At 32.1% G+C, this 11,092-nt stretch overlaps 1 protein-coding gene across 1 annotated transcript; it reads right to left on the bottom strand.

The window, feature by feature from the left end:
- Window positions 1-418: 418 nt before the first annotated feature.
- LOC145065453 (uncharacterized) lies at window positions 419-8,834 on the bottom strand. Its single transcript, XM_079012436.1, has 3 exons — window positions 8,191-8,834; window positions 1,407-2,024; window positions 419-1,020 (listed from the first exon to the last, which is right to left on the bottom strand). Exons 1-3 carry the CDS (start codon window positions 8,794-8,796, stop codon window positions 712-714), a joined length of 1,533 nt encoding a protein of 510 aa, XP_078868562.1. The 5' UTR covers window positions 8,797-8,834; the 3' UTR covers window positions 419-711.
- Window positions 8,835-11,092: the final 2,258 nt, after the last annotated feature.

Here is an 11,092-nt window from a genome sequence, read left to right as displayed (position 1 = left end):
TAACGGGGACACAGGACGGTGTTCATCGCGTTATAACGGCGTTAGCTCGGTGCCACGCCGGAGTAACACATCTTCGCATCGCGTTATAACGGCGTTAGCTCGGTGCCACGCCGGAGTAACACATCTTCGCATTGCCCGCTGCCACCTGTTTAATAATCAATTGTATTCGTACTTCAGTTTAAATTTGTGTCATGTTTGTTGAATTCAATGGCTTAACAACACTTTCTCTCACTACAAAAAGTATTTTAAGCAATCGTCACAAACTTAATGATTGGTACAAATAGAGTCGTTGATTTTTAACTAGAATATAAATAAAAAGATCTCTATAAGATAAAATAAAAAAATCCATTGCCAAAATACACATAGTTCACTATAAAATTGTTTTATAATAAGATTCGTGGAGTATCATAATAACATATAAAAAAAAATAACATTTCAATAAACAAATCAAGAAATACATCGATATATCTTACATGTAGCCCTATAATAGAAAAACAACCTTCAAAAAGCTAAATCTATAATATTATACCATATAGTTTCAAGCAACATGGTGTTTACACTTAACTTATGTAGAACTCATATTGGCATCATTCTTGAAATACATACACCAATATTGCACTAAAATAAAACCTCAAAATCCATTTCCTTATATACAAACACACCATATGCATATACCATAACAAAACTTATAATAATTCATATCATATATCCTCAAAACTCTTCAATTGAATCCGAGTTTTGAACAATGACAACTTTCATGGTAACATTATTGGGAGGAAGTTGTAATCGAAGAGGGTAAAGCTTTCCATTCAACGGACTTCGTGTGCACACCGTTATGTCCTTCAAACCGGTTTCTTCCTCTAACTTCCGAGTCAACTCGGCCACATTATTACCCTTGAAATTAATGCAAAATCCTTGGGCATTTTCGTCAATTTCACCGAAATCCTCCGAAAGCACATGGTAATATATTGCTCTTCCTTCTTCCATTTTCGGAGGCGAGTTATGATGCAAATCGATCGTCTGCAAAACAAACCAAAATAAGTTTGCGAAGACAAAACTCTAGTTGTTGAAGTTCCATATTATTTAAGTTGGACAATTAGCTAATGCATAAGAAAGTTCTCAAGTACAATGTTTGACAAAAAAAAATTACACAATTGGTAAATTCAAAAAGCATAAAAATTACCCAAAAAGCTCACAAAAGCAAAAATCAAAACAAGATTTGACATTTGGTTAATGTCCAAAAAGTTCTCAAAAAGCTAACTACAATTGGTAATATTCAAAAAGCATAAAAATTAAAGAGTCCTTTGTAAAGAACAAAATTGATTGTTACTTTACAAAAATGTTTCTGATTATGATTTTCAAAACAAATTAATGACCCAATAAACAAAAATTCTAAAGATTCATACCTCTTGCATAGAGAAAGTCGGTGACTTTTCCCAATTCGTACTGGGTGAGCTGGATTCCGATGAAGTAAACGAATCGGAATGAAGAACCAACGGCGGCGCTGGTCTTGCCACCGGAGACTGCACGACGATATCCACCACATCGACGTCCCAAAGGATCCACTCATGGAACGCATGAGTAACATCATGTGTAACGGAATTCCTCCACGGCGGAAGTCCGCCATTCGCCCGCAAAAACTGCCCGTATCTCGTCCTAAGCTTCACCTGATTCCCTACCCGGATCGGCTCCCACTCCACCGACGAATCAAGCCGGCGAGGCACCGTCTGCAGAACTTTCCGGCCAGTCATTCCGAGCAAGAACGGCTGGTTAGAAGCTGTCAAGTACTTGTTATAACACGACTTTAAACGTATAATCGTGATGTTGTCATCGTGACTCTCCGTTACGAACTCGACGGTCCATCGGTTGTTCTTGGCGGCGCCGTTGCGGTCTTGAGAGACGGATTCCTCGTCGTCCGCCGCGTGAAGGTACTTGTTGTGGTGGTTCTTAAGCCGGACTGCCTTCGCGTTGTTGAAGAGATCCATCACCGGCGCTGGATTTGGTTGCTGCTGAAATGAAAGCCTCTGTATTTGGAGAATTGAAAGAATGAATCAGAAATGAAATATTCCGGCGATAAGATCGAAACCCAGATAAGAAACGGTGGAATGATTAGATGGTTTTGATCTGAATCGGATATAATTTGAAGATTCCGTTTGGATCTAGAAGAAGATGATCGGTTTAAATAGGAAGCAAGCGACGTTTGTGCCGTGTGGGACACAGTCAGCGCCAGCCAGGATAGATTGACCACCAAGTTTTACTTCGGAACAAAGAATGAGACTTCTTCATTTGTACAATGTTTTCATTAATTGTAACAAAATATGTTATTATTGTAAATAGATGATGGTTTTAAAATTGATTACTTAATGTTTTTATTTAATTTAATTCTTTATTTCCTTTGGTTTTCACTATAATTTTTTTTTTTTTAAAATGGTTTTACAATATTAAATAATCAAATACGTAGTATATTGAAAGGTTTGTATTCTGTGATGGACATATTGTAAATTAAAGAATATGAGGAAGATATGTGTGAGTTAGACGTAAAAAAAATCAAAATAAAATACTTGTTATGACAAAACAAATTTATATAGACAATGTTTAAATATGGTTTTACCGATTAAAATTATAATAAAAATTAGTTGTTTTTTAATACTTTTACATATTCATATAAATGGATTGATATATAAATTGTCCAAAGAAGAAATTCATATATCTTGCCCAAGTGTTTACATTTTAAACATGATAAAATAATTCTAACCATGATATATACATATAATAATGTTTTATTAATAATTAAAAGGATAAATGGAAAGTCATTACAATATGGTAAAAAAAAAAAGTGGTTAAAAGAGTGATAAATAAGTGATTTTTAAAGAAAAATAAAATAAAAACAATTTTGTTACAATTGACTATTTCACCATAAACAACCAAATAGGCAAATAGTAACGTCAACATCATTTTATTTGGCATTTAATCTTTTTGGGGAATGAGATAAAATGTAGTATGTATGACATCCTGAAAATTAACTCCATTCTACTCTACCATAATTGAATATTTTTGCTAGCATTTAAGAAAAATGAGTAAACTTTAAACCGTATAAAAATTAGGACGGTTTATTATTCGGATAAAACCGAATTATCAATTGGACAATTTGGATTGGACTATTTGGTTCGGATATTCGGATTTTTGGATTGGTTTTTAACAAAACCGAATTATTATTTTGGATTCCGGATTGGTTATGGTTTATAAAATAAGAACCAAATAATCCAAAAAAAAACCGAACAAACATTTATTATTTATCTATTTATGATATATATCCATAGTTATTTATTAATTTGGTAATCTATTTTTTCAAATAGGTTCAAAACATTTCACTCGATAAAAAAAACATTAATATGCATTTTGTCTTAAAAGTTTTCTATCTATAAAATATTTAACTATAATATATATTCGTAGTAGTTGTTTATAAATTTCAAAACACAACTAAATAATTTATTTTTGGTTCTTTTGTAAAGTTGAGCAATATTATAATTATATATCGTTTTAAAATGTTTCGTTTTTTGAAAACCGAATTATAAAAAACCGATCCAACTGAATTGTAATTGGATCGGATCGGATCGTACTGGAATTTAGATTGGACTATTCGGATCCATATTTTGAAAACCCAAATCAATTTGGTTTCACTTGATTGGATCGGATCAAACCAATTTATCCAAACGAACACCCCTAATAAAAATTCTCATTTAAAAAATATAAATAAAGTTGATTGTCATTTTTGTTCCTAATAAATACAATCATTTGTCTTTTAACATGTACTTAAGAAATTAACCATTTTATTATTCTTTTGAAATACTACACATTTATGCATCCACGTAACTGAAAGCGCCCATTCTCACGTGACACGGTTACGTACGCCGGTCGGCAAAAACGTTTTTATTTTTCTAGTTCATATTTTAGATTACTACCCTTTTGTACCTTTTATGTCATATGAAACGCATCGACATGATAAGATGTTCACTATAGCCCATATTCTTTGATATGTGGCTCATTATAACCCTTTAAGTTTACGTATTTGAATTAGAGCCACTACAAAGTACAAAGAAATAAAACTTAGTCGTTGGCAAGCATCAGAAATGGTGTTGGTGAATTAGTGATATTATTTTGGTGTCGGATATTTGTCTAGACATGATTTCAATTGTCTTCACCTAATTCTACATACGGTACCTCAGTATAATTGTAAATTTCATCATCATATCAATAACAAATCTCTTATAGATCAAACATGACAGTTACCCGAATCGTGTGAACCATATAAATATTTTACGGTCTTTATTTTTATTTGTATTTTTTAGAACGACATGCCACTCTAATCTTGTAGTTTGTTGAATTCAAAAATAGACCCGCTCTATTTTTTAGTGTTTAAATCCTGAATGTTCTCTATTAGGCCACCGTGATAGAGGTTTTTTACTCCCGTCTTTAAAATATGTGCTTGTTGTTTGAACATCTAATAATTGGTGTCATTGTTATGGCTAATGACGAGAATGTTAAAATGAAAAGGTTTGATGATCATTAATTGTTGAGTTTTTGGTTGTATTTCCCATCCCACATTAATAGATAGATGAAATTTTAGTTGGACTCCAAACTTATAAAAAGAGTTCAAGGCTTTGTTTCATTGCTTCCTAACCAAAATACACTTGAACTGTGTAGAAAGTGTTAGTTAATACTTTGAAAGAGTGAGTAATTTTAGGGGAGACTTGAGATATTAGTTTATGTGATTGTAACAATTTATCAAATCTTTCTCTCTAAGGGTTTGTTGTTTCTCTCTTGTTTTGGAGTTTCCATGTATATTCTTGTGCAATTTAATTTTTTTTATTATTATTGTCATTGGGAGGTTGTTAGGAATCTTTAAGACCATTTTCCCAACAAGTGGTGAGTTTTCGAGGAGCTCTCAGTTTTGGAGGCTCGTCTTATGCTATGTGGTTGAAGCTTTGTTTGATTTTCCAAAATAATAATAATAATAATAATAATAATCTCTATTACTCTTAATTAAAGGTACTTCGTACTTTGAAGGTTTGTCTTATGCTTTGTGGTTGTAGCGTGGTCTGGTACTCTACATCATAAACGAGGATCTGGTTAACTATTTTGTATACAATATAATTATATACAAACCGGAAGTATATAACATATAGGTTTATAAGCGTGTACGTCGTGACCCACTTCTGGCTAAGAAAGACTTGTTACATAAGTGTGTACGTTGTGACCCACCTCTGTGTCCTAGGAATTCTTTTGTTGGTGTAATACTTATAGGTTTTGTATATATTTTTCTAGTAAACAATACTGTTTGGGGATACGTATACAATGTCAAAATACAGTACCATGATGTTCAATGTAGATAAATATGATGGAAGAAGCAACTTTGGTTTATGGAAAGTTCAAGTCAAGGATGTGTTGATTCAGTCTGAGTTACATAAGGCATTGAAGATGAACATCATTTTTTCTTGACAAACAAAAAATGTTAACGTTGCAAAGATAGGAACATCATCCTAGGTTAGGAATTCAGAACCAGTTCATACTAATGTTTACAGTCATAAATTAGTTTCTTCAATTGGAGGATCATAACATAGCATTACCATGATTTCGCAAGAAGGTATAAGTTTATTTATCAAATAATAAAATTGAGGACTTCTATATCATTTAAAAGGTTAAAACTATTATAGAAAATGAGATTAACTTGGAAATGAAGTGTTGAAGTCAGATAAAGTGGAAAATACAACATCAAATTGTGTTTTTGACAATTGTGTTGAGGATATGATTAGCATGATGAAGATTGTTCGGAATACATTGTATCATAATGAAGTTGCAAAAAGGTTGACCATAACCTTAAATAAGAGAACAAATAGTATGATGTTTTTATGTAGGGTTGGTGAAGATTTTATAGAGGAAATTATTAGATAAGACAACTTACCTAATTCGTAGAGCCATTTATTTCCGATAGGGTTCAAAATTCTATACGATAATTTTGGCAAGGTCGAGATGTAACTCTTACATATTTAAAAGTATTTATATAGTATATGTTTATGTAAAAATCAATTACGTTGTAAAGATCAATGATGTTAACAAAAAAATAACGAAAAATTACTAAGCAATGACAATTATAGACAAATACATTGAATATTTGTTATATTTATAATATGAAATATTATCATCATCAAGATAATCAAAGCTTATATAAAAAAAATAACCTTGAAATAAAATCTTATATAAAAAATAAGATTGGATATCAAAGTAGGGATATTAAAAATATGATCATATAATCATTGTGAATTAAAATTAATAACCAAAAAAATGCATTTACGAAATGACAATTAAGTCTGAAAATTAAGCAATTTTGGATTTTCGTTGTGTGTAATATATAGTGTCTTCTAAGGTTGTCAAGATCGGGATCCTACGTATGATCGTTTTTGGGTTTGCAAGATCGGGATCGAGATCCTGTATACTCTCCACGCCAATGGTCGTGGAGAGCTTCCAAGTCAGCCGCCTCAAGCCACCACGAACCACCGATGTACTCTCCACTACCGAAATGAAGAGAGAGAAAAGAAAGAAAGAAGAGAGAGAGAGAGAGAGAGAGAGAGAGAGAGAGAGAGAAGAGGAAGCTGGGAGAGAAGAAGACGGCCATTGGTGGTTTACAATCGTGATGCCCACCACGAACGGTCGGGTCGGCGTGCACGGCCATTGTTCATTGTCATCTCAAGTACAGACCCGTTCGTGGAGAGTATACCGATAAGTCTAAGTATTTTTGTGAAGATCCTATAAAGAACTCACAATGGCCGGCTATTGGATATAAGTATTATGTTAGGAATTTGGTATGTTATATTTTTTATAATAAATGGTCTTATAGTAAATACAAACATTATATTGAGAAATTTTGTTTTAATATATTTATTTGGTAGTAAACATTTAGGAGTGATTTGGTTGATACATTACTTAATTTGTATTTTTTAATATAGTTTTTCATTATTCAGCTAGTAGTCCATTTTTAGTGAAATTGCGTATTTTTTTTATTGGATGGTGCATTTATTTGTTATATTGACCATACACATATATGAAAAACATACACTCTATTTATTTCTATAAAAAAAAGACACTACGTTCTTGAGCATTATTAGCTTTCTTTTAAATATGCTCTATTATAATCAGTAATTTATATATATAATCAGCCGAAATTTTAATTATTTAAATAATAAATAGCTTATTAAATACTTTGCGCATGGACATTGCCATCCTAGTGGTCACTAGTCATCACCAATGAGCAAATGCACACTTGTAGAAGAAATACAAAACCACAATCAACACCACCAAGATTTAAATCGTTTAATATTAATTTATTTTTCTTTTCATACCATACTTTAACGTTTTTAAATAACTTGTTTTTTATAAATACAGTCATTATAGTATTTTTAACATAATAACAAATCAAGATTGTCAAAATCTAAGTCATTATGCAATTATCAGAATTAGATCAAAATCAAAATTACCGAGTTTCTTTATGTTAAGATAATATTATTTCGAGCATCATAAATAATAATATTATTTCTAACATCTATGTACAGTATATTTGAACTTTATATTTCTATATATCCTTCTAGTAGGATTCTAGCCAAATATATACGTATATCATGATATCCTCCTAATTAGTTAGGATCCTATAGCTAAATTTATGGACAATAATGTATATCGGGATACCAATGAAAGATATCGATTTTATTTATTTATTTATTTTTTATTTATTTATTTTTGTAATTTATACCAATGAATTATAGACCAATATAATTATTAATATACATATTATAAAACATAAGTTAAACAAAGGTCGATTAAAACATCACTTTATTATGATTTAAACACGTTATATCAAAAATAAAATAACCAATACGTTCAAGTATAAGTATAACAATTACTATTTAAAAGTGTATGTTGGTATAACTAATATAATATAACTAGTTTATAGTGAATTAGATCAATTATAAACGAAGAGATTTCTTATGATTAATTTTAAATTAATATTATACCGGCAACCACAAAAAAAATAATATGGTCATTTAGATGTTATTTTAATTTATGAGTTTTGGATGATTTAATATATTTCTTTATTTTTTATCAAAAATTTTATTAAAAAAAAAAGGAAAAAAGTACCTTCTTCATTGATAATATAGGAGTCCGTGGTGAGAAGCTAGAAGAGCGGATTGACACCGGTGAAGCGACGAACTCCAGGCCGGAAAGTTCATCGGAGACGGAAGAAAAACTCGAAACCATCGTTAAATAGTCATTAAACTCCTCATCCTCCGGTATATCCACCGCCTCAACGTCAAACAAGATCCAATTATGCGTCGAGCTCGTAGAACAGCTGTCATGGGTCACGGTGTTTCTCCACGGCGGCATGACTCCGTTGGCCCTCAGATACGTTCCACCGGAAGCCTTAAGCTTCACCTGAAACCCGTCCCTCACCGGCTGCCACTCGACCGATAGGTCCTTGGTGTTTTCCGGCAACGTCTGGAGGACTTTCTTCCCCGTCATGCCAAGGAAGAACGGCATACCGGTGGCTGTTAAGTAACGACCGTAGCAGCTTTTTAGACGAATCACATGGCTGTTTGAGTCAACGTGCTCGATCAACCACCGTGCACGACGGGTTCCAGCGGCGGACTGGCTTTGCCGGACTGTTAATTGGTCGTCGTCGGCGACGAGATACTTGTCTTGGTGAGTTTTCAGTCTTACCGCTGAGGTTTTGTCGAAGAATTCCATTTGATGATGGGAACGCAAGAAACGGGAAAATAGCGTGACAAGAAGATGAAACAATGAAACTTACATACCAAATTATAAATACTTAAATACACAGTGTATTTGATTTCTCCTACAATGGGCAACAATATCTAATACCAATTTGTTCCGTCTCATATTCCAACAATAATGGTGTTATAACACCAAATAAAAAAAAGGATTTTTATATTATAACAATGTTAAAAATGTTATAACAACCTTATAACATTAATATTTTCCATATCATTTTTTTTTTAATTTTTTGAGTTTTTTTTTTTTTTCGTGTTTTTTTTTAAATTAATAAAAAAAATTATATTTTTACAAAAATAATATGTAAAAATAAAAAAAGACATAATATTTACAAATTAAAATTAAATTAATTTTAAAAGATAATATTTTTTTAGTCTTAATTAACCCAAATAACATTTAAATTAAACCTAAAACCATAACATTTTACTACTAATTCTAATTAACCCAAATATTTCTTCTTAATTTGATCATTCATCGCTTGTAGCACCACTATATATTGAGACGTCAAATCTTGCTCGCTAGTCTGAAGAATTGACAACTAATTTGTCATTAATTCTTTCTCTTTTTTACTCGTTCTTCTCCCATGTTTGACTTCTAGGAACTCCAAGTGGCAACGTTTCAACTCATTTCCCCCTTTTTTATAATAAGTTGTGCTCATCGAAATTCGATTTCATTTCTGTCACATCTTTTGTTTTCGCATCAATCTCCTCCGCATGCCTTGCAACGCGCCTCGTTTTGACGCGTCCGAGCGATCGTCGTGGTGGGGAGATCTCCTCGATATCATCCGAGATCTCATCGATGTCGATATTTAGGTCGATAAGAGTCTGTGCGTCTGACTCATCGACCGAGCTTTAATTTACCTTTTGGATTGAACCTGCAACGATGTAGGGGTTTTAAGCCATTTTGGATGAAATCGCACCAGCTCCCACGCTTTCTCGAACTTGAACATATGTCCCGTCTTGAAACCAATATTGTTTTTTTGTAGCTTTAAACAAATCAAAGTCGTTGGTTCTGCTTTGTTGTTGCGCCTCAAGCTGGTTGTAAATACGAATGAATTTGATGCATCAGTTGCTAATTTGAGTCAATTTGCTACTTAGCATGTCCGTATTGTGATACAGTTTTTTTCTTACAATATGGTGTGGAATTTTTTGAGCACCGCCTCCTAATAAGCACATTTCTTCTTCCCATTTAAGCAACATTCATCTTTTAAAGTACTAGGCTTGCGCCAAAGCATTTTCCTCATCTGGTGTCCACCAATACGAAGCTTCTTTATTTTCCGTGTCAACCGCTATAACTTTCCCTTTTTTTTTTTTCCTTTCCTTCTCCCTCTCTTACTACCTCCTTGCGTTTCAACCGATGGTTGTGTGTTGGAGGTGGTGGTTGTGTTTGAGGTTGTGGTTGGGTGGTTGTTTGTGTTTAAGGTTGCATCAGAAAAGGAGTTTTTTTTTGTAAACTTGAATGTTGGCTGAAAAGATTTTGTTGATGGTAAGGTTAGCTAGGAAATGGAGTTGTTGTGATGCGGTATTGAAAGAGGCTCATTGGTATGAGATTTATGGTGAACCTTGAAACAATAGAAGGCTAAAATAATTCTCATAACCGGTAAATCCGATAGGAAATGTTGTGTGTGGTTATGCATTCGGGTTTTGGTTTGGTGGAGGGGTGTTTGGATTTTGATCAATTTTTATGTGTTGGGGTTTTGGTTAGATGTACTCTGAGTTTTTAAATATTAACGTTGTTATGGGGCTTACATGTCAGCAACAACATCGTTCTTTGGCTCATACCGTGTACTCTGAGTTTTTAAATAATAACCAAACGAGTTTATAACATGTAGAAACCACCATTACAAAATTAATTAAGTTTTCATAGTAAAAACTCAAAATTATTAACACATTATTTTACATAAATTATTAATTAAAAGATATTTTTTTAGTTATATAAAACCATAATAGTTGATTTAAATAAATACTTAACCTTATAATCCGTATTTATTTTATTTTATTTTTATTGCAATATTATTAATTTAATATAATTAGAATATGAAGTTTAAATTTTGAAATTTGAAATAAAAAATTAATAGGTTGATAAGTGACGTTAAATTATTTAGGATGTATAATAGGGTGACAATAACAAAAAAAGAAAATAAACATATTTTTTTATCAGAAGATGATGATATCCAAGTGAATTTTTTGTTTAATGAGGTTTTAAGTTATAATAATTCAATTTTTTATTTTTGGGTAACATAACTTGGTTT

This window comes from Lactuca serriola, chromosome 8 (assembly GCF_051521515.1).
Source record: "Lactuca serriola cultivar US96UC23 chromosome 8, Lser_US96UC23_V15, whole genome shotgun sequence".
Taxonomy (NCBI): Eukaryota; Viridiplantae; Streptophyta; class Magnoliopsida; order Asterales; family Asteraceae; genus Lactuca; species Lactuca serriola.
This window is presented reverse-complemented; position numbering and strand designations above follow the sequence as displayed.